Raw genomic sequence first — 21,259 nt, forward strand, 5'->3', positions numbered from 1 at the left:
TTGTGGCTTCAAATATCTGTTGGACAGCTGACGAACGTGTGGACCTGTCTTCAATATCACCTGATCCTCCCCATGCCAGAAAGACGAAAAAGGCAACGAGTCAAGAGGCCAACCGGGGGCTACCGGGGGCTTGATATTTAGGTTGCAAAGGTAGAGAAATAGAGGCCTGCTGAACACGGAATCTCCGGCACGTCTTCGGCCTCCGACCGTTTGCCGCTGCGGCGCACAAGGCTATCCATAGACCATCACCAATATACCGCTATTTCGAGCTCGGTCACTTTCGCTTGCAAGCCACATTGCTTTGAATGAGGTATACTCTATAGCCGCTGTATAAGGGTTTCAAAGGCACTCCTCCACAGTCCAAGCGGTTAGCCTCTCATCGACCTCGCCGTCGCAATTTTCACCGCCGTGTTTGCCACGGATGGGCAGATCAGCCAGGGCACTGTTGTTATCTTGATACGGGTATGCTCATTGCCTGGAGGGCTATGATCCATCGCTCCACTTGGGACATGGCTTTGTGTTGATCGCCGGCCACTGGCGATTCACGAAGGTCAATTGGTCAATTATTCTGTTATTCTGCTAGAAGGATTCTATAGACTCTCCGACGTGCTTTGCGACGATCTCGGCTCTCAATTTTTGTTTGACCATCTTAACGCAATATTATATCCTGATTTTGGCTGGAGATTGTTGTTGATTCCGATTCCTTCGATTTCTCGTTAGTCGTTCACCTGCATCTAATATCTTTGGCGTAGTCACTTTGTGTGACCACACTGTGATAGAATAAAAACGACACATACGCAAATATGTCATCCTCTAAGATCGGATAGGCCATTCGGAGTTTCGTGGCGACTCTTGCGGATATCCGAAGATCACGTCGGAGGTTGAAGGAGAAATGTTGCTGCCTTCGGGAGACTACTGGCCACTCCGCCCATGATGTTGTCGCACACGCTTGCACACCTTCGGCTGAAAATCCTCGCTTTCGCCTGCAAGCTGCGTTAGGTTGAACGAGAATGCAGAATGTAAAGTAAGCGCATGGTACGATTCTTATGAGCCTTGAACACTTTGTCTAGATATGGGAAAGCTTGGTACCCCACATCGAAGCTGTCCCTAGCTTGCCCCATGACCATCACCCTTGCGCATGCTTTTGAACAGCTAGACCGTCGTGATCTTTTGCGTTCCCTTCTTAAGTGCACCCTCACTATCTCCTTGACGGCGACGACCACGACAACTTGCTAGCCATGGCCTCCCCCGTCTTGCCCAAACCGCTCTACGTACTCACGTTGACCACCCTTGTCTTCTCGATCGCCCTCTTCGTGCTGTCCATGCTCGATCTCGGGACCGTCTCCTTCTGGCTCAATGTCGCAGGCAGCCTCATCGTCATCCTCCAAAACGCCACCGTCATCCATCTCGCACGCCGTTCGCGCGCCAGCAGCCCCGAGTTCTTCCCCCCCGCCGCATCCCTCGCCAACATCCTGTTCCTCGGCATCTGCGCCTTTGTCCTCCTCGCGGGCACCGCGATGACGATCTTCACGGCAGTGTTTGCTGCGAATGGGGAGATCAGTTGGGGCACGCCGACCGGGCTGGGGACAATCATCGCGCAGGCTGTCATCGCCCCTGTGGATGCCATTCTGGTCTTGATCACCGCAGCGTGGTGCGTCAGGTCGAGGACAGTCGGGGCGGCGGCAGGTTACGGGCGATTCTAAAGTCGACCACGATCTACAAAGGTCAGTTTTCTTTGCGATGCTAGATTGCGCATCTCAATGACATGGTTTGTTCTGTCAGACTTCCGATAAATATTCAATGGACATGCTGACACGCTTCTGAAACGCTAGCTCCGGATGACCGTCTTGACGCTCCCAACTGTTCTCTTTCTGAGCAACGCCTGTTGTTGATACCTATACTTCTGACGTCCTTTTAACTTGTTCTCCTGCCTCTGAGACCTTTGTTGTTCTTTTGTGTAGCTGGAGTATGTAGGATGTTATGGTGGAGTTGAGCATTCATGTTGCCAAAAGCACTCTTTCGTATTTGCCAATAGTTCACAGAGAGCTACAGTAAGTCCACTTTATCCAAACTCGTCTCGCGTTATTATGGGAGGCGCCCATAACAGCACCGCTTGAATGGAAAATGTCATGGACCCTGTCCGGTAGTCGCCTCATATATCCGGTCAAGATATAATGGAACATGCCAGGAGCACGGAACCAGTATGAAGATGGACTCAACTACGAGAGTAATAAGTTCAATTCATACTCATATCTCACAACATCCACATTCTATCCACCATTGTTTACGCCCGCAACCCATGAAAGGAACGAAATGACCAAAGGGTTTTGAAATAAGGGGAGAAAGGAACGGCCAGATTAAGATACGACGATGACCGACGAAGCCCAAGTCCCTTTCTGCAAACCTACCGCCATCTATAAGCACCACGCGCATCATACACCCGCATTCGATCCCACCCCCATTTTGTACAATCACATTCGGCGCGCGCTTAGCCAGGATACATGGCGTATGCCCTGCTCAGCGTCTCCTGGGTGAGTCCGCGCAGCCGCAGACACCTCTGGAACAGCTTGCGGTCGATGCTGAACTGCACCCTGCTCGCGAGGTGCTGCCCCGCGACGAGGTCCTTGACAGCCCCCGCGATGAGTCGCTGCTTCTGCACGTTGATCAGCGGCTCGAGCTGCATCGCATTCGGCAGCGGCGTCAGCGAGTCGAACACCTCGGGATGGGCGGGCGCGTTAAAGTTCCCCGAAGACGGGTCGATCCCGACCGCTTCGTTCGGCGCCGTGGGGTCGATGAGATCAGGGAGCTTGCTAAACCGGTACAGCTGCGAGAGATAGATTCCTATAGAGGGGGGACGGTGAATAAGGGCGATCAGGGCAGTGTACAGTAATAGCGACGCACCAAGGAAAGGAATACACGCGGGGGGCTTCGTCGGTTTGCTTTCCGACGCAGCCTTACTCCGCGTGGAACTTCTCGCAGACGAGGCCGCATCTTCTGTCCCAGCCGCCGAAGCCTTCACCTCTGACATCGCCGCGACTGCGTTCCGTATGTGCACGAAATGGTTCGCGCCGTCCGTGAAGGACGTCAGGTCCTTGAACATCCGCTGATTGTAGACGTTCACCCGGTGCCACGACTTGCCCATCGCCTTCGTCACCCACTCACTCCGAAGGCCGGCGATGATCGCCACTAAGGTGCTGTAGTTGTTGAAGTTGTAGCATTTCTGGAGAGGTCAATGAGCTGAGGATCCGATCATGTGTGTGAAAGTTCATGACGTACCCATGCGATCCGAATGAATTTGCCCACGAGAGCAGGCCGCTCCGCAGGGTGTGTTAGTACGACTTCAGACAACACAAAGTTGGCTATCAAGTTGAACCTCCCCCGCGCAGCTATGAGCGCGCTCGTCTTGTACCCGCCCCGCCCTTCGGCCTTCCACCGGGCGCGGTCCTTCAAGAACTGCCCCCAATCGAGGATGTCCGCCTCGTTGTAACCCCCAACCCAGTTGTCCGACGTGAGTTCTTCGAACTTCACACCGAGGAACAGCTCCCGATCGATCATGGAAAAATGCTGTGCCAGCTCGCTTGCGCCAAATCCTAGCACGAAGGAGCGGTGGAGGCGAGGTTGTGAGGAAGCGAACTTCGTCGACGGCAGGTGGAGGACGGTTGGCACGGCTATCGACGCGGACTTGGCTGACAGGGATGGCGAGGTAGGCACACGACTGCGCAGAATTTCGATGGGGACCACGTCTTCGACCAACGGCTTCGCGTCGACGCTCGATACAGTGTGAACGGGAGCTGCCTTCATCAGCCGCGTTGACGTGGGCGTAACCCCCTCCATGGTCGAGCGGGCCTCGGACGCGGAAGACTGGTCCGAGTGGGCCGAGCTAGACGACCCTGCCACCGAAGCGCTTCCGTCCCCATCCGTGAGACTCACCTCATCTGTCTCGGTCTCAGGCGAGCCTTCTAATGAAAAGCGTGGGGCTTCGTCTGTGTGATCCCCCGTGTCCATCCGGTTGCGAATCGTCTTAATCCAATTGTCCACCTTGGACTCTTTCGCACGCCGCTCTTGTGGGTTCATCTGGCCCTCGAGCCGTCGAAGCGCATCCTCGACATCCCCCATCTCTTCGTCGTCGGTGAGGGAATCCACGATCGCGTTCACCTGCCACTGCTGAATCGTATTTCCCAAGCCCCCGTTCGTCGAGGCATCCGACGCCACGGAGCTCGTGGGGCCCGACATGATGGACTCGTGCGAGGTAAGACCCATCGATGAGACGCTGTCCCGATTCCGGTGGACAAATTCGAAATCGCGGCGTAATGGAAGCCGTCGCGTGGGTTTCATCAAGCCCGGGGGCGCAGTGGGTTCATGCTCCGAGGAGGAGTCTGACAGCTGGTCCAGGTCGTCGATGGATGCAATGTCCATCGACCACCCCTGTTGCTGGCCGTTGCGCTCCGCAAAGATGGGTTGCTCTGATCGGCCGGGAGAAATAGGCTCTCCGTAGTCTGAAGATCCAGAAGAGCTCGTGGAACGGCGTGCTGGGGCACTTGGCCGGAACGATACATGCACTTGCTCCGAGTCTTCACTGTCAGGTTGAGGTGGCACGACCCCGTTCGTGTCTGCACTCTCATCCGAACCTTCAGCAATGTCCCCAAGAGGTTGCGCGTCATCAGCCTCGACTGACGCGGCCTCCTCTACGAGAAGGTCATTTGGTTCTTCAACAGACTCCTCAATGGGCGAAGGCAAGGGCGGAGGATGGGGTGGAGGCGTCACGACCTCAACGGGGGGTAATGCAATGATCTGTCCGGTGACAGATGAAGGGCCTGATGGCAGTTGTGAGGTCGGCGGCGACGTTGGCTTCACCTCGATCATCTTGAGATACTGCTCCACCCCACCCCGCACCGTGAGCAGATCGCCCGTAGCATTGAGCTCGAGATCAAAAGCGGACACGTCATCAACCGTCCCGTGGGGGACAGACACGTGCGATCGCGAATTCAAGACACGCTTCCATCGACCGAGGCGTCCAATGGTCCGCACGAGTGCCCGGGAGATAGCGTTCTGATGGACAGGCAGAGTCGCCTGCGTCGCGATGGGCAGACTGGGCATTGCGCTCGTGGACGGCAGATGCTGCAGGATCGCCCGGTGGTGCGGCTGCAATATCGCGAGGTTGTCTGACCCAGTTTGCTGGCCGTCGCCACCCAACATGACACTCGGGTTATTCGCCGCCGGAAAACCACCATTGGCCAAAGTCGATGATGTTGTATAATCAGTGAAGAAATCGAGATCAAGATCCGTGTCGTCGTTCGCTAACGACTTTCTAGGCAATTCAATGGCTGTACTGGCAGAACTCCCGTTTGAATAGCCAGTAGAAGCCGACGGCCTGCCTCTCCGGGCATGTACCTCCTGACACTCTCGCACCACCGAAATCAATTTTCGAACGATGCTCTGGACGGATTTCCATGGACATTAGCAACGGCCACGAAAGCCAGGGCAAAGCGGACTGACCGGCGCATCATTATGCTTCTGGAGGACCGGGTCTCTTTTGAGCGTATTCAACCAACTAGCCAACAACAGCCTCAAATCCCGATTTGGCATGAAATCGATGACGAAAAATGTCAAGAGCCAATACCGCATCGCCACGAACGACCGCACGCGCACGATCCTCCTCACCACCTCGTCGTGATCGGAGGTGGGCTGCCCCAGAGCCCAGTGAAACCGGCATATCAACAAATGGCACAAATCCACAGCGCTGATGTATGTCCGATATGTCAAGAAGAATATCAACAGTTCGTCGTAGTTCAGCTCGCTCGTCAGCTGCGCTAGCCATCGTTCGATCGTCGCAGCGACCAGCACCTTCTGCGGGCCTTCAGCAGAAGAGACGTGGATGTCGGGGTTGCCTTCTGCTTGGAGATCTCTCCCCTTTCCGCTCCTTCGTCCCGATCGAGAAGAGGCATCCGTTCGATTGCTTTGCGCAACGAGAAAATCGTCGGGATCGGGATAAACATCACCCCATATAACAAAGCGAGGATCATCCCGAGGGGCGGCTGTGTTATTCGCGTTCAACGACATCTTGATCACGGTAGTCTCCATAGAATCGGAGGAGATCTTGTCCAAAAGGGGCAGCCCACGATAAGTCTGCAGGACATCGAACACCTCTGTCGAGTACCTTGTGTGCATCAGGGTCTCGACCGTAGGCAGATAACTGGGATCTGGCGCCGGTGGCTGAGAGATAAATGACGCAGGAATCGGTGAAGACGGGGTGATAGGCGAGTCCTCGTTCCGTGGTGGAAGTTCGTCGATGGTATGTGTAGTCGACAGCGGGCCCAGTGGTGGAAGGAAACTGGGTCTGATTGCCCTAGAGATAGGATCAGCCCGTGCCGTCAAGCCTGACTCGAAAGACTGCATCTCTCTCAGCATATGCGGCAAAATGAGAGTTGAATCTGGTCTTCGAGAGGGCGAGTCGAATGAGACGCCGACACCGAATGGATGCATGATAACGGCAGGAGTAGCAGATTTTCCATTCTCGTCTGTGAGCTGTTGGAGACTCCGCGAGGAGGAAGCGGAGCTGCTGTACGGGGAGGAGGGGGCAGTAGTCCACTGCATGACTTCGGAGAAAACATCCCCGCGTGGCGGCTGTTGAACCTCTATTAGTACAGAAGGCAGTCGAGGCATATCGGCGCCAGTGACGCTATGCGAATGCGCTCGCCCGGTGTGAACAGGTGGTTTATCCGGGGGACAGTCCGGCGAGACCACAGGAGGCGCCGATAACTGCGGATTCGAACGGGTCTTCCGCAATTTACGCGTGGGGGGAGATCGAGGCCCATCACTGGCGAATGCCTTAGCCGCCGTGTCGCCACTGCGATTAACAAGGGGGAACATGGAAGGCGGTAAAAACGAGTGCATGCTCATGCGAGAACGTCGCGTCGAGCGACGGTCAGAGCGGGACGATGGCGGCGATTTTTGAGGATGAACCAACGGTTGCTGTTGAGCGCTCTGCTCCAAGTAGAGTGTCGTCCGTTCTTCAACTGCCTCCTCACCTGCGGCTGCGGGTGCGGACAGATCGCGGTTCCTGAGCCATGGGCATGGGCTTGGTTGAGTCGTGAGAACAAAGAACAGTGAAACTCACCCAACACGAAACATCTGCTTTCCGTGCTGATTGACAAAGGCGGTGATGGCGTACGGAGACCGCACGGACTTTCCAACGCCCAGATGCCGGTCATAACGTTTCTTTAGCTCCCTCGCAACCGTGCCGGACGATGTTTCGACAAAGGAGCCGTCCGCTGAGCGGTGAACGAAATGAGACGGATAAAAGATGAATGTCAGCAATAATAGAGCGCGGTGGAGGGGAGTGCAATAAAAGCGGGTTGCCGTTCCTACTCTGGTCAAACCCGCGGTTCCGCTACAGAACGAGATACCTGGCAATGTTTTGCTGGGCTACTGGTGTAGTATGTCCCATCTGCTCTTTCACGCGATCGCGTAAAATAGGTAGACGGGATGGGGGGCAGAAGATGAAACGGCAGGGAACGCGGGGTGGAAATGATAAAGAACGGCACGAGGCGTTCAGATGCGCGCGAGCGGCGGAGCAGGGAAGGATAAATACAGACGCGAAAGCGCCTTAAAGGACAGAGAACAAAGATGGGTACTCACGTGCCATCGAAATGTCGGCTGACGCTACCTCGGGAGGCAGATCATCGAAGTCGCCCCCTCCGTCGTCGGCCACGTCCGCGAAAGCGAAGGAGGACTGAGAGCGGTTTGTGGATGGAGTGGGTATTGGAAGGCGGATGTGGTTGACGGTGGGCTCTTGTGAAACGGGGGACAAGAGGGTCGGGGAAGAATCGGCCGTAGAGTGACTAGAAGAAGAAGCAGAGGGGGCGACGGTGACAGACGATGGGCGCATGGCCATTGGGGTGTGGTCTGCGACGATGGGGGTGGCGATGTGGGACGTGTCTTCGTCGTCTGGACTGACGATGGTGGGAGTGGGAGAGGACATGATAGAAGAATAAATGGAGTGCTGGGTATCAAGGAGAGCGAGAGAGCGAGGACGGGGAAGAGCAAGGGATGAAGATGAAGAGATCTAATAGAACATAGACGCAGAGATGGGCCCAGGGAGTACAGAGCAGAAGAGGAGCCGAATGAGTCGTCGCTATCGTGGTGTCGTCGGTGAAGGAGGAGAGGTGGAGGCAAGAGAGGATGCTGGCTTGAGGGACGTTCCGAGGACCACTCGGGACCGGGCGAATATAACTTGCAACGACGTTCTGGGGAAATCCGGGCGACCTCAAAGTCTGCGTGACAGCAATGTGACTCTGGCCGACTCGGGTCACTCCCCGGCCCGTCACGCGTGATTCCCCGTGACACGACGCGCCTCTGCGACACCGCGCCGCCCATTCACTGACTGCACCGCACCACCGCCTCGCCTCGCCCATCGCTCCTTCCACCGTCCACGCCCACCTCCCTCGCATCCGATGTCCATCGTCACTATCCGCGTACGTCCGTGTCTCCCGTCATCTGCGCGCCGCTCACCTCGCCCGCCTTCCAGAACGTCGAGTTCCTCAACAACCCCGCGCGCTTCTTGGATCCTTATCACTTTCGCGTCACATTCGAATGCATCGCGGCCTTGAAAGATGGTGCGCGCGCTCATTACCGTATCGAGCCCCACACCGCCTCACGCCATGTGCACCAGACCTCGAATGGCGCCTCATCTACGTCTCGTGCCCCGGGAATGAAGAACTCGACCAGGAGCTCGATGACTGCCTCGTCGGTCCTGTCCCAATAGGCGTCAACTCCTTCGAGTTCGAGGGCTCACCGCCCTCGCCCTCCAAAATCCCATCAGAAGACGTCCTTGGCGTCGCCGCCCTCATCCTGACCGGCTCGTACAGAGACCAAGAATTCGTCCGCGTGGGGTACTATCAAAACACGGAGTACGACAACGAGGAAATGAAAGCCACCCCACCCGCCCAGATCTCGTTCGAACGCCTCGTCAGAGATATCAGCACAAAGCCAAGAGTCACTCGCTTCCAGATCAAATGGTCCGTCTCTTCTTCCATTCTCCAAGCGGTGATGAAACATGCTCATAAATCCCTTGGTCGGCCTTTCAAAGGGATGTTTCACCGCAACAGCCGGTACAGACGGCAGCCGGCGCTGCAAACTCTGCCGCTGTCCCATCCGCGAACGATCTTGATGATGACGAGGAGATGTCATCGCCACCAAGGTCCAACGGAATCGCCTCAGCCGCATCGTGACCCACTCCCGACGCTCTCTCATGCTCGTCGTCGGAACTGCCGGACGCTTTCGTTCATATCCTTGTTTTTGTGTCTCTGAGGAGGTATCCACGAGTTGTATCTTAATTTGACACGCCCTCTGATGTAGCTACGGTCCGGTGAATCAAAACTCTTTCTTCATTCCACCTTCGTCGCATTGCATCGGCTCTGCAGAATACAGCCTCAGCTTCCAAGAACGCGTGAAGTGTGAGGCACGCGACTTCACGTGGACTCGTTTATCGTTTCCCACGCTCTCTCTTAGCCACTTTCGCGTTTCGTCGCCGTTCTCCTGACTCTTCCTCGCGTCCACCTGCTTTCCTCTTCGCCGTTTCCGACCGCGTGCCCTTCCGCCAGGCGTCTATAACTCCTCAGCGAGTTACGTTTTGATTTTATATAGCAGTTCTTGTGAGGTGCGAATTGGCTGGTGTATCCCCATCCACCGCCCCTATTCATCGTCCTTGGTCACACCTCCAGCATCGCGATGGCCCCCAAAGGAGGAAAGTCGAAAGCAGGCGAGGCCGAGGCCGCCCCCTCACAAGCAGGCCCAAAAGCTTTCCAGACAAGAAGCGCGAAAGCCGGACTGCAGGTGCGTCTCGCCGCTCATCGCCGCCTCAAGTAAACCGCCGCTGACCCGTATGATACCTTTGCGACGACGACAGTTCCCAGTGGGCCGTATACACCGGTATCTGAAGCAGCGAACGCAGAACAACGTGCGGATTGGGGCAAAAGCCGCGGTGTACACTTCTGCGATCCTGGAGTACCTCACGGCGGAGGTCCTCGAGCTCGCCGGTGCGTCGCGCGCTTCCCCCTTCCCTCCTTTCTTAACGATGACGTTGTACCCCGGCCGCGTGGTACAGGCAACGCATCGAAGGACCTGCGCGTGAAGCGCATCACTCCTCGGCATTTGCAGCTCGCTATCCGCGGAGACGAGGAGCTCGACATGCTCGTCCGGGCGACGATCGCAGGCGGCGGCGTGCTGCCGTTTATTCACAAGAGCTTGACCGTGAACAAGCTGCAGCAGCAGAAGAAGCTCGAGCAGCCGCCTGCATGACGTGCGTGCGGTCCGCCACCCGTTCGTCCTCATGGTGTGCTAACCTTCCTTTGTCTTTGTTTTTTTACCGCTTCAGCTCCACGAATCTAGTGCGGGGTGTTCCGTGTATCCTTTTGTGTACTTTATTTTCTTCTCGAGTTTGTGTTGTTCCCCACGAGTTCGCCACTGGCACAATAATGAATTTGCTAAAAGGTTCTTCCGAGGCCTTCTTGCTGTAACACCAGGCATGCATACCACTTTTGATTCGGTTCTCATGAGTATATCGTGCCCTTATGCTCCGGTCGTGTTTGTCTTCGGTGCACTGACGATCTTTACTAGACACCATCAATTGCGGAAACTTGCAAGCTCTAAACTTGCTGCTGTCATGTCGTCATACAGGATCCGTCGTTGGACACAGTGCGATCCATTGGGCAATGGTCGCTTCCTTCCAATGACCTCGTTCAGACTCTTCGAAACTAGCAACGAATGCTACCTTTTTTGAGATTCATGCTCACCCGCACACCTTGCATCACGATGATGTCCTGCTCCAAGACCAAACTCCAATGCGCCTCTCGCACTGCTTTCATGATGCCTTTTCTCTCCTAAGAACGTCATATGTTCGCATACAATGTTGGAGTCAGTGGTGCTCTCGATCACTTGCGACAGCATAAAGCTGCATCCCCAGCTCTCCAAAACGCCCATCGCTTCAATACCCAATCCAAGTCATGAACACTCGTTCTGAAACACATCCCAACCCGCCTCCTATATTGAACTATGTCCCAATACCAACGCACTCCCCCACACGAATTCGACACCTCTATGTCTGGCACGGAGCGCGACCCTGACCGTGTCGGCGACACCGGCCGGCCAAGCGGCGCCTCCGAATTCGACCGCTCCGCGCCGTCGTCGGACGCCGACTTCGCCCAGCCCCAGCTGCGCTCTGGCTCGGGCTACGACTCGCACCGGCGCGATGCAGGCGACGAACTGGGGCTCGGCAGGCGCGGACTCGCGGGCTACAGCCGGGAGCCGCACCCGGACAATCAAGCTCGAGGCACGGCGGGCCACTGGATCGAGCGTCCGACGGGCGCCGGCTCTGCGCAGAGTGCGTGTCTCGTCATTTGGTTTCTGGCGCTCGGCCGTCCGGAGCTGATATGGCATTAACTTATGATGATTGTTGTGTAGGTGATCTTGACCGCGAGGACGTCCAGATTGGCAAGCCAGGCTTCGCAGACAAGGTGATTGGGAAGACCGAGCAGGCAAGTCCGGGCGTCTCACGCCGGCTCTGATGATCGCGATGGCTTATTGTTGCGCAGACGATGGGAAAGATTTCTAGGAAGCCTGTGATGCAAGAACGGGGGGAGCTTCGCGCCACGGAGGGGAAGAGCGCCGTTCAGCGCGACCTGTGATCTATGATAGGCGCCGCAAGGACTGGCGATGTATTTGTATCCAGTTGTTTGTATTATGAGTCTGGATCGTGTTCGGTCAATGGCCATGCATGCGCATCATCCCAACGTATTCATTGGCCCAAAACTTCACTCACTGGATGAAGTATGCTGCCACATAAAACTCCGTCGTGGTTAGTGCGACTTGCTAGGCAAATGTATGCAAAGACTAATGTAGTGACTAGAGAACAATGAGATACACCACTTGATGAACAAACACAAATTTCCCATCTTCATTCATAATTCGGGACATTAGCTAGACGGACAGAGCAATGTATTCAATCGACACGCTTGTTCGATACCTTCCCGGTCTCTTTGTTGTACTGCTCCGCCAAGCGATCGTACTCGGCCGCCTGCTGCGAAGCCTGCTTCTTCAACGTTGCTATTCAAATGAGTTCGAGTCAGACAACGGCCGCTAAAGAGACAAGGCTGTGTTTCAATGGAGACACACCGAAATCGCGCTCGCTCTTCTGGGCTTCGGCCAGCTGCTTCTTGAGGTCCTCAACCTGCTTCGTCTGGTCTTGCAGGGCCCCCTTTGACTGCTCCGAGGTCTGTGATGGATTCATGAGATTCAGGCTACCGAACTTCGAGGTAAACTGATGTAAAGACGCACAGCCTTCTTCAGCTTGGCATACTCCTCTTGTGAGTGGATGAGTTCTTGAAGAATGTAGAACGTGCGGGTGAGGACAAGGGAGAGGAAAAGACAAAATCCGGTGAGATAGGTATTGCGCTGCGCGCTAAACGGAAATGAATAAGCCTGTTGAAAGCAAATAGGAGAGTAAGAGACTCACTAGAATTTCCTCGCAGCGAAGTTAGTCTCGGTGCGAACATCTTGCGCGCCCTGGCCTCCTGCTTTCGCAAGCTCGACTTCGGCCGTCACCCTGAACATGCGTTGGACCGCATCTACAAACAATATGGTGATAAATCTGCGAGGAAAACGCGTGTCACGAGTGAGCCACGCGGGTTGGTATATAGAAGTTCCCCACACACATGAAAGATATCTTGAGCGCGTATGCAATTTTGGCGACGATGGGGCTCTCTGAAAGAAAGCGGAAGAGCCGTCTGCGGATCTGGTAGGGGAGAGGCGCAACGAAGACGCAGAACGTGACCATTTCTGCTGCGAGCAGTATGAAGGTGAGCGAGTAGCTGCACCGAATCAAAGCATTCAGCGTGCCAGTCTCTCGAGAGAATTGTGGGACATACTATATCGTCATGCTGGAAAGACGGGGTGCTTGCGGGCAGTATCTCGAAGGTGATGAACGTTGTTGGTGTTTGACGTGCGTGTTGCTGGGTTGAGATACGTGTTCCGGAGTCTCTCGGCTGTGACGTCACAGGTCTGTTCGACCGTGTTCGACCCCGACCTCAGTCTGCTGACTCACGCTCACGACGCGTCACGCTTACGCGTCTTTCTTATTTCGACCAGGTCCAGCTGCACCTTTCTCTCTGTCTACATCATCTCAGACATGGCTCCCGTCACTGTCCACATCAAGCATGCAGGGAAAACTCATAACATCACCGTCGACACCGATCGACCCCCAATAGCGTTCAAGGAGGATATTTACCAGAAGACGGGTGTTCCTATTGATCGCATGAAAGTCATGGTCAAGGGCGGTATTCTAAAGGTAATCTAATTCACTCAAACCTCGAATGCATATCTGGACGGACATCTCATTGGAAACTCAGGATGATGCGAATTGGGCAAAGATTGCCCCTAAAGAAGTATGATCAAATACCTTTTCGACGTGTTCTCTTCCTCAGACAATTAACCCCGCTTTGTAGGGCCAGACCTTCATGGTGATCGGTGCTGCAGGAGAACTTCCGAAGGCCCCATCCAACCCAGTGATCTTCCTTGAGGATCTTGATGACACAGAGCTCGCGAGAGCGGTACGACCAGCTTTCTTTTACTGCCCAACGCTTCACCCAACTCTATATCTAACAGTTGGCATACCCTGTCGGTCTTAAAAAGTCAGGTGCCCTCTTCTTCTTTCAATATGCATACTGATCGTTATTTAGCCTTGGCAACACTTGTTACATGAATGCCACAGTCCAAGCAATGCGCGCCATTCCTGAGCTACAGACTGTCCTTGCCTCGTTCGTCCCGTCCTGTACCCCACTCAGCCTAATACTTATCAATCTTCAAGCTCGCAACCGACCTTGCCACTCGCACGCTCTCTACGCGACCTTTATGACTCGATGTCAAAGACAACAGAAGGCATAAACCCACAGGCGTTCCTTCAGGATCTTCGTCGGGCCGTCCCCCAGTTCGCAGAGATGAGCAGGTCCGAGTCAGCCACCCTTTTTGGTGGAGGATACGCACAGCAGGGTATGTTCCATACATTGTATTTGACGTGAAACACCTCCTTGATATTTTTAATTCGCGCAAACGCAGACGCGGAGGAGTGCTGGTCTCAGATCACGAACAACCTCCAAGTTCTTCCAGGTCTGCCAGGCCCGTCTGGCTCTGCCTCCCATGTGACTTTTGTCGGCCAGTATATGACTGCGGTCATGCGTCGCGAGTACGTATCTCATCAAAAGCGCGTCAAGCAATCATAAAGCTAAGCTCCGACACTCAGACTCAAATGTGACGAAGCTCCCGAAGAGCCCGTCGATGTTTCGACCCAGAAGGTCCTCAAGGTTGATTGCAATATTTCCATCAAGACAAATTTCATGCAACCTGGCATCTTGGCTGTACGTGCACTATACTAGCCCTTTCGTATTTCAATGCATATCAAACTTTTGTTTTCCAACAGGCTTTGGACGAGAAGATCGAGAAAATCTCACCTTCATTGGGACGACCTGCAATTTACTCGCAACGTATGCGACTCGAACGGCTGCCTACATATCTCACAGTGCATATGGTCCGATTTGCATGGCGGCGTGATATCAACAAGAAGGCCAAAATCATGGTGCGCGAAATATTCCTTCATTACATGATTTTAGGCTAGAGATAAAGCAACGCCCTTCAGCGCCAAGTCAAGTTTCCCATCGAGTTCGATGCGCTGGACCTGACGACAGATGGATTGCGTGCCAAGCTGTCGCCCGTCAGCAGTAAACTGAAGTTGATTGAGAAAAATAGAGCCGAGCGACGCAAAGTGCGCAAACGCACAAAAGCGGCGAAGGCGGTGGTTCCAACCGATAGAGAGGGTGATGTTGACATGGCTGAAGCTCCCCCAGTGGCACTTGAAGAAGCAGGGGAGCTACAGCCCGAGGAAGTGTACAGAGCAAAGGAGAAGGCTGAACTGGCTGAACTCGTCGATGCTGACGTGAAGCAAGATATCGGAGCTAGTCAAACAGGGCTGTATGACCTTGTTGGTGAGTGTTGTTGGGAAAGTTCAGATGCAACATAACTTGACGGTAACGGTGTTTTTTGGTAGCGATTATTACGCACAAGGGCCCTGACGCTGACGGTGGACATTACATCGGTTTCGTCAAGCGATCTGTCTTCCACCCCGTGGGGCCGCAATCCGCTCCTGCTCTTGACTCTTCGTCCATCGCTCCCGCAGGCTTGGAAGAAGATGACGAAGACTGGTACAAGTTTGATGACGAGAAGGTGACCGTGTTCCCTTCAGAGAAGATCCAGACACTTTGCGGCGGAGGCGAGGACGCGAGCGCATATGTATTGTTGTACAAGAGCAAGTCGATCGATTGAGCGAAGCGCTGGGTGCGTGGATTTTGCCTTCGGTCGCTAATGTTGGAATATGTACATGCATGCGCATCCAGTTGTTGTACATTATCGCAGATATCAACGCATGACAGCTCAGAGATGTATCCGCGCACAAGGAGTCTAGGCCAAATATATTCAACGATTGAACCGTCTTACCGAATGTGTCCCGTCCTTCTGTGGGTGTACTTGTTTTCTGTCCTATATGGCGACAGGTATGGTTGGCAGCCAAATGGAGGTTTGGTGAGGTACACGATGCAGAAACCTGAAAATTGACAGGACAGTGTAAGCCTGCGTGAGCGGTACGACATGGCTCAAGAACTGTGAGTCTTCCTGGAAAACTTGCTTTTGCTCAACTAGGCCGAGATGTCCATGTATGCTGACGACAACTTTTCTTCAGAGTGACTGATCCTCCCATGCCGTCGTCTCAAGAGTATCGTTTATTGAGATACCTCGTGCTTAGTTCAATAAGGACCTTCCTATCCGAGAGCGAGACCGGTGCTTTGCATAGTATTGCACGCATCGCTCTTATTCGATTGAAACATTGTCCAGGTTCATCAGCACCTGACAACGTGGCATTACCATTTGATCGCGGTTGGATGGCTACTAGACCTCCAACCGCCTACAATTCACCGTGCTTTTCCCATGCGCACGCCTCGTCATAAAGCCTCCACTCTCGCCCCTTGGTTCTGCTGACGGATCCGGCGTATGCAAAATGAACAGCACACGGGTCCTTCGTCAGGGAACGGCAGTAGATGTGGCTTGTCTCATCCACTGTCTGCTGATTGCTGCTGATCATAAATAAGTCTACGACTGTATTGGGGAAAACAAGATTCAAGCACACGCCCGCGCACAAGTGCCTCCGCAGAGTCAAACCTTACGAATCGCTGATCGGTCGTCTGTGATGGGGAGCTTCCCATCCGTGTCTGACGCTTGATTTGCGGTTCCGGGTCACAGGGTTCGGCTCGCTCACACAAGGCCTATATGTCTATGCAAGGCGACCGACATGCCAGGCTCGCAGTCGGGACCGCCTGGGATTCAAGGCCAACCCTGGGCTGTGCGAGAGAAGAACGCCCTGCGGGCATCTTTTGAAAAGGCTTAAATACAGGAAACGTCCGCCGTCTCTGCGACCGAGGATCCTGACTCCAGAGGCCCCTGTCTAGCAATCACTATGCGTCTGTGGTTATGTGCCGTTGTCATTTCCTTAACAATGCCCGTGCTCTTCTCTCCGACGTTCGCGCTACCCATCGATAGCTCAAGCGGCGACGGCGCCGGCAGTGCAGGCGATTACGGCGGTACTGGAAGCGGGCATTCGGGAGGCTCGAATGGCGACAAGGACGCGGGCAATGACGTGTGTGATCCCTTCCCGATGGCACAAACCGAGACGGCTGACCGACGTGGTCGCAGTCAACGGATTGTGGAGGTGGTCCAACGGGGTCAAAACCTTTCTGCGATCCCAAATGACGAGAAATCGCGATCGCGACGAAAACCGAACGAGAAGTCATCATGCACGTATCTCTACCGCGCATTCCGTCTCTGCACCCGCTAACGCCTGCCTCCAGACGGCACGACCAGCCCACCGCTGTACTCATACACCATGGCGAGACCGTTTAACGAAGGAAGAACATCGGCGTAGCTTTTATATTCATCCCTTTTGTCGGACGGAGCCCTGAATAAAAGTAGGCTCTCTGGGTACTGGAAGTCCCCGGTCGACTACCAGCCGGCCGGGGCCTGTGAACTTGACATCAACGAGGTCATCGGGTCATAGCGCGCTGCAGGCTCGCTACCCACGCGAAGCTGTAAGGTTTCTGTGTGGACGCGAACGAGCGGCGGGGACGCGACGTCTCTCACGGGTTCGGTGCCCGAGGTCGCAGACTGGCTGCTCCTACGTGTATGCGCCGTCGTTCGTGCTTGCCACGCATTTAGACAGACGCACGGAGAGATCAGGAAGAGACAAGCACAAGCACGGTCTGGACCGACGGTGGCAGTTGACGCCGTCGTTGGTGAGGTCATGCGCCTGCAAGGTGGGAGAGCCTCCGAGGCGTCTCTGCAGGACGACGCGAGAGTCCGAACATGCAGGAGGCCGATGGCGATGTCGTGCCGCATCGCATCTCGCCTAGCCTGCGACGAACCAAAACCAAGCAAAAAGACAGCCGCAGAGCAAGGGACGAATCCGTCTGCTCGAGTTCCGTCGCCTCACCCAGGCTCACCGGCGTTCGGGAGATAGGCGTCGGAGCCTGACGCTCTCCCCCAGTTCAGTTCTCCAGCAGGGACGCGAGCGCCGGGCCAGATGCAGTTATGCGGCGGCCCGGGGCGACGCTGCCTGCTTTGAGTCGCCGGAGGTTTTGCGAGCGACCCTCGTCGGAAGAGAGGGCGACCAGAACGGCAGGACAGCAGGGACACACACGCGCCCTCTCAAGAAAGGGGTGCTCCTGCCAGGCCGAGGCTCCCACTGACTCACCAGGCCTCTGAGCCTCTCGCGGGATGGATCGCGAGAAACGAAAACAGAACTGAGTGGCCGTCGTCGGTTCATACCAGGAGCAGCGCAAGACCGTCCGGCAAGCTGTGTACAATGGAAGACGCTACAGCAAGCGATCGATGGCTACCTCAGCCGGGAAACACATCGATAGCGCAGCGCAGGCAGCGTCGTGTCGCGTTCAGAACACACGCACCGTTCGGGTGCCCGACATGGCCGACCGTCAGGCTAACCGAGTGGGGTCGCAGGCGATGTCGCGGCAAGCAGTTGGCCAGTTATCTCCATACGCGCACGTCTCCTGTATCTACAACGTCCATGCACCCGTCGTGCCGACTTCACAAGATTTTAATCTCACCTCAATACACCGACACGGGCTAGCGCACGCCGCACGCCGCACGCCCACCCGCGCGTGAAAATTCCACCGTCAGCTCAAATTAAAACGTCCAGATCCATAACAATATTAAAAAAAAAACACACACAAACGCGCGCGTCGTAAGAGGGGTCATCGCGGGAACAGTGATTACACAGAACGGGCGCCGGGCACAGAAGCAATATACAACATAATATCGGCGAATATAGGCAGAGCACAGAGTCGAGCGGGGCGTGTACGGACGCACGGACGCACGGACGCGAGGACGGTAGAAAACGATAGGAAACGAGAACGAGAACGAGAACGAGAACGAGAACTGAGCCTGAGCCTGAGCCGGCGTGGCGCGCCGCGCGGTCATGTGAACGCAACCATGGGCTGCTGCGCGCCGTCCGCGTAGATCATCCCGTCAAAATCGGACACCTGCGCCCCGGTGGCGTTCCCCGCGAACGACGTCGCCGGCGCGTACCACCAGAGCGTGGTCACGCCGACAGGAAACGTGTAGGTGGCCTGCACCAACAAAAAAAAAAAAAAAACCGCGGCAGGCCGACAGTCAGCTCTGGGTGGAAGGGAAGGGGGGGAGGGGGGGCGGACGTCCGAGGCTGCGCGGTGAGATGAGCTCACCTGGGTGCCCCGGAACTCGATCGTCGCCTGCACGGGCTGAGGGTTCCACGTCGTGCTCGCGCTGTCATCCCTGGCGGCGCGAGAGCGGGGAGGTCAGAACGCCGTCAATCAATCGTATTTGAAAGCGGGCGTGCTCCGCACCAGTTCATCACGACGAGGCTATACCGCAACCAGTCCGACGACGAGGCCCTTCCGGTCACGTACGCGCCGACGCGCAGCGCCCAATTCAAGTCGCCGCCAACAGCGACGCCGATCCGCTTCCCCCACGGCCCGTTGATGTCGCGCGGAAGGATCGCGCGCGACGCCTGGGCCATGCTGTAGTCTGCACACGCAAATCAAATTCTGTCATGAGGAAAGGCAGGCGGGGGATAAGGATATATTGCGGGCGCACATTCCTCGTTGAGGCTGTAGGTGCCGTCGCTGTTGACCGTGGCGATGGCACGGCAGCCCGGACCGCCGCAGGAGTTCGTCCCGGGGAGCTTTGGGTTTCCGCTTCCGTCCAGCGCTATGTTCCACATCAGGCCGGAGTGCGAGTTGTGCTCGATAGCGCCGATCCACCTGTCGGGTTTCAAGACATTCACGACGGGAGACCGAGCAAGGGAGGTGAGGTGCGACTTACAAGTTGTCCATGAACCACTGACACACGAGCGGTGTCCGCGATCAGTCATGCTATATCGACGGAATGATGCCGAGTGGGCGTATGCACGCGCACCTTGATGTTGCTCCACCAGTCAGAGCCAAACTCACTCGCGCACTCGGTAAAGTATATCTCCTTCTGCGGATACGCGGCATGGAACGTATCCTGCTGGTCGACCGTCCCCGCGTAGCAGTGGAACGCAGCCCCCGCGAACGCATTCGGCGCTTGTTGCATCTGCCTCATCATCGTCAGACGTCCACCGCTCCCGTCCGAGTAATAAAAGAAAATAAAAACGCATAGGAACGCACGACTTGTATCGGATACCCGCCCGCGTCGTCCCAGTTGTGGTCGTAGGCTATGATCTTGACCGACGAGAACCCGCTCTTGTTCAACAGGCTGCGCAGGGCGGTGCCGATCTGCGCCTCTTGGCTCGCCGAGGTCAGGCATGTGGGATAGCTGTCGTTGCTGTTTTCTGGCTCGTTCTGTCGCAGCCGAATATCCGTCAGACAGCCAACGCAGTGCGGTGACTGTATGCTATGGGAAACGAACCTGGATAGAGATGCCGTATACAGTAAAGCCCTTGTTCTTGAACCCCTGGACACACTTCAAGAGGTAATTCGCGTCTGAGAGTCAAAACGTGTTCGTCAGCACACGCCATCCCCAAAGGGTGAGTATCGCTGACAGGGGTTGATCATGCTCGACGTGAACGAGCCTCCGTTCATTGTTCCCGAGCTCTTCATCCATCCCGGCTAAGACACGGCCCTTCAGCACGACGTGGGCACATGGAGAAACGACAGCGACTGACGGGAGACCACGGCGTGATGATGATTCGCAGGTACGGATTGATGGCCTTGATGTCACTGAGCACGGACCAGACATACGACGGAGCCTTGCTGATGTTGAAGTTGGACAAGGCGGTGTCCCCGCTGGTGTCGTCGTAGCTGTAGTCTATTCATATTCGGTATCGAGGCACACGAGAAGCGATCCGCATGAGGATCAGAAGGGCGCGGAAGGGAAGCAGAGGGACAAGCATGTAAAGAACACTCGCCACTTGCAGAGAAGTCAGAAGCGCCGAGGGGGATTCGCACGAAGGTGAGGCCAGCGGCCTGTGCGCCGTCCGTCGCTGGCGGGGTTGGCAGCGCGCGTGAGTACCACGCCAAGAGGGGGGCGGACACGAGCAGAAGCGAGCACCCACGGTCGAAGAGCGTCCTGAGCAGGGCAGCGTAGCTGCTCGAGTTGGTGTTCTGCGGGGTGCGGCGGCGCGGGGGCCGGGCGGGCGAGTCAGCAAGGGGCGTCTAGCTCAGGGGATCAGGAGCGAGAGCGGGAGGCGCATACTTTGAGGTTGTTCAGGATCAGCGCGGAAGAGTCGGCTGCGGGACGCGGGTCAGCTCAGGGACGCGAACGTCGAGGGGGCTGCTGCTTCTGTGCTCACTCAGTGAGCCGCCGAAGCCCCAAACCGACTGGTATGTCTGTGTGTCGTCGACGTCGATGTCTGCGGGGCCGATGGCGCCTGGGGAGCCAAAGTTGATGGGGGACGACGGCTTGAGCGAGGTGTAGAGCTTTGATCTGTCCCAGGTGGTCTGCCACTGCACTCGAGAGATGACGGCCTGGATGAGAAGCGCCCCCGATGACGACAGAGGGCAAGCGAGCACGCACGATGTCCCAAATGGAATACTGGGCAGCCACAGGCCTGCCCAATGCGACGCAGGCTGCGAGGCAGAGAAGCACGCGCATTGATAGGTCGAGATGGGGCGGATGGAGGAGGGAGCGAGAC

The 21,259-nt window shown here is 55.8% G+C and overlaps 9 protein-coding genes across 9 annotated transcripts; 6 read left to right on the forward strand and 3 right to left on the reverse strand.

Annotated features, from left to right (window-relative positions):
* Positions 1–1,238: 1,238 nt before the first annotated feature.
* Positions 1,239–1,703, forward strand: HETIRDRAFT_171688 (uncharacterized protein; the record flags this gene model as incomplete). Its single annotated transcript, XM_009550042.1, has 1 exon — positions 1,239–1,703. One exon carries the CDS (start codon positions 1,239–1,241, stop codon positions 1,701–1,703), a length of 465 nt encoding a protein of 154 aa, XP_009548337.1.
* Positions 1,704–2,173: 470 nt separating this feature from the next.
* On the reverse strand, positions 2,174–7,768 carry HETIRDRAFT_386311 (uncharacterized protein). The gene is made up of 9 exons (XM_009550043.1): positions 7,639–7,768; positions 7,118–7,271; positions 7,018–7,060; positions 5,497–6,987; positions 5,202–5,436; positions 4,855–5,162; positions 3,277–4,680; positions 2,902–3,220; positions 2,174–2,841 (listed from the first exon to the last, which is right to left on the reverse strand). Exons 1-9 carry the CDS (start codon positions 7,643–7,645, stop codon positions 2,489–2,491), a joined length of 4,314 nt encoding a protein of 1,437 aa, XP_009548338.1. The 5' UTR covers positions 7,646–7,768; the 3' UTR covers positions 2,174–2,488.
* A 685-nt stretch (positions 7,769–8,453) lies between these two features.
* On the forward strand, positions 8,454–9,393 carry HETIRDRAFT_386314 (uncharacterized protein; the record flags this gene model as incomplete). Its single annotated transcript, XM_009550044.1, has 5 exons — positions 8,454–8,474; positions 8,528–8,615; positions 8,672–9,017; positions 9,089–9,176; positions 9,210–9,393. 5 exons carry the CDS (start codon positions 8,454–8,456, stop codon positions 9,228–9,230), a joined length of 564 nt encoding a protein of 187 aa, XP_009548339.1. The 3' UTR covers positions 9,231–9,393.
* Positions 9,394–9,741: 348 nt separating this feature from the next.
* HETIRDRAFT_243678 (uncharacterized protein) lies at positions 9,742–10,251 on the forward strand (the record flags this gene model as incomplete). Its single annotated transcript, XM_009550045.1, has 3 exons — positions 9,742–9,834; positions 9,908–10,037; positions 10,106–10,251. Coding segments are annotated over 3 exons (369 nt in total), but the record flags the coding sequence as incomplete, so codon positions are not given.
* An 801-nt stretch (positions 10,252–11,052) lies between these two features.
* On the forward strand, positions 11,053–11,684 carry HETIRDRAFT_103610 (uncharacterized protein; the record flags this gene model as incomplete). Its single annotated transcript, XM_009550046.1, has 3 exons — positions 11,053–11,380; positions 11,461–11,513; positions 11,592–11,684. The coding sequence occupies 3 exons, from the start codon at positions 11,053–11,055 to the stop codon at positions 11,682–11,684; spliced, it is 474 nt and encodes a 157-aa protein (XP_009548341.1).
* A 314-nt stretch (positions 11,685–11,998) lies between these two features.
* Positions 11,999–13,043, reverse strand: HETIRDRAFT_477404 (uncharacterized protein; the record flags this gene model as incomplete). Its single annotated transcript, XM_009550047.1, has 5 exons — positions 12,924–13,043; positions 12,711–12,866; positions 12,512–12,646; positions 12,306–12,457; positions 11,999–12,102 (listed from the first exon to the last, which is right to left on the reverse strand). Exons 1-5 carry the CDS (start codon positions 12,932–12,934, stop codon positions 11,999–12,001), a joined length of 558 nt encoding a protein of 185 aa, XP_009548342.1. The 5' UTR covers positions 12,935–13,043.
* A 140-nt stretch (positions 13,044–13,183) lies between these two features.
* Positions 13,184–15,369, forward strand: HETIRDRAFT_49035 (cysteine protease; the record flags this gene model as incomplete). The annotated part of the gene is made up of 11 exons (XM_009549641.1): positions 13,184–13,342; positions 13,404–13,439; positions 13,500–13,604; positions 13,660–13,685; positions 13,734–13,820; positions 13,862–14,043; positions 14,110–14,236; positions 14,294–14,408; positions 14,471–14,626; positions 14,687–15,032; positions 15,095–15,369. The coding sequence occupies 11 exons, from the start codon at positions 13,184–13,186 to the stop codon at positions 15,367–15,369; spliced, it is 1,614 nt and encodes a 537-aa protein (XP_009547936.1).
* A 1,222-nt stretch (positions 15,370–16,591) lies between these two features.
* Positions 16,592–18,270, forward strand: HETIRDRAFT_452881 (uncharacterized protein; the record flags this gene model as incomplete). The annotated part of the gene is made up of 4 exons (XM_009550048.1): positions 16,592–16,732; positions 17,150–17,446; positions 17,502–17,807; positions 17,920–18,270. 4 exons carry the CDS (start codon positions 16,592–16,594, stop codon positions 18,268–18,270), a joined length of 1,095 nt encoding a protein of 364 aa, XP_009548343.1.
* Positions 18,271–18,581: 311 nt separating this feature from the next.
* On the reverse strand, positions 18,582–21,219 carry gh30.1 (glycoside hydrolase family 30 protein; the record flags this gene model as incomplete). Its single annotated transcript, XM_009549670.1, has 15 exons — positions 18,582–18,734; positions 18,849–18,918; positions 18,990–19,170; positions 19,240–19,406; positions 19,468–19,484; positions 19,561–19,719; positions 19,794–19,967; positions 20,035–20,108; positions 20,168–20,234; positions 20,291–20,433; positions 20,528–20,608; positions 20,681–20,729; positions 20,821–20,855; positions 20,918–21,071; positions 21,142–21,219. 15 exons carry the CDS (start codon positions 21,217–21,219, stop codon positions 18,582–18,584), a joined length of 1,602 nt encoding a protein of 533 aa, XP_009547965.1.
* Between the last annotated feature and the right edge of the window lie 40 nt (positions 21,220–21,259).

This window comes from Heterobasidion irregulare, assembly GCF_000320585.1.
Source record: "Heterobasidion irregulare TC 32-1 unplaced genomic scaffold scaffold_07, whole genome shotgun sequence".
Taxonomy (NCBI): Eukaryota; Fungi; Basidiomycota; class Agaricomycetes; order Russulales; family Bondarzewiaceae; genus Heterobasidion; species Heterobasidion irregulare.

Coding starts and splice junctions, on each gene's coding strand:
- HETIRDRAFT_386311 (XM_009550043.1), bottom strand. Junction 7,061..7,117: donor AAGCAGATGTTTCGTGTTGG/GTGAGTTTCACT, acceptor CCCATGGCTCAG/GAACCGCGATCTGTCCGCAC. Junction 5,437..5,496: donor AGAAGCATAATGATGCGCCG/GTCAGTCCGCTT, acceptor AAATCCGTCCAG/AGCATCGTTCGAAAATTGAT.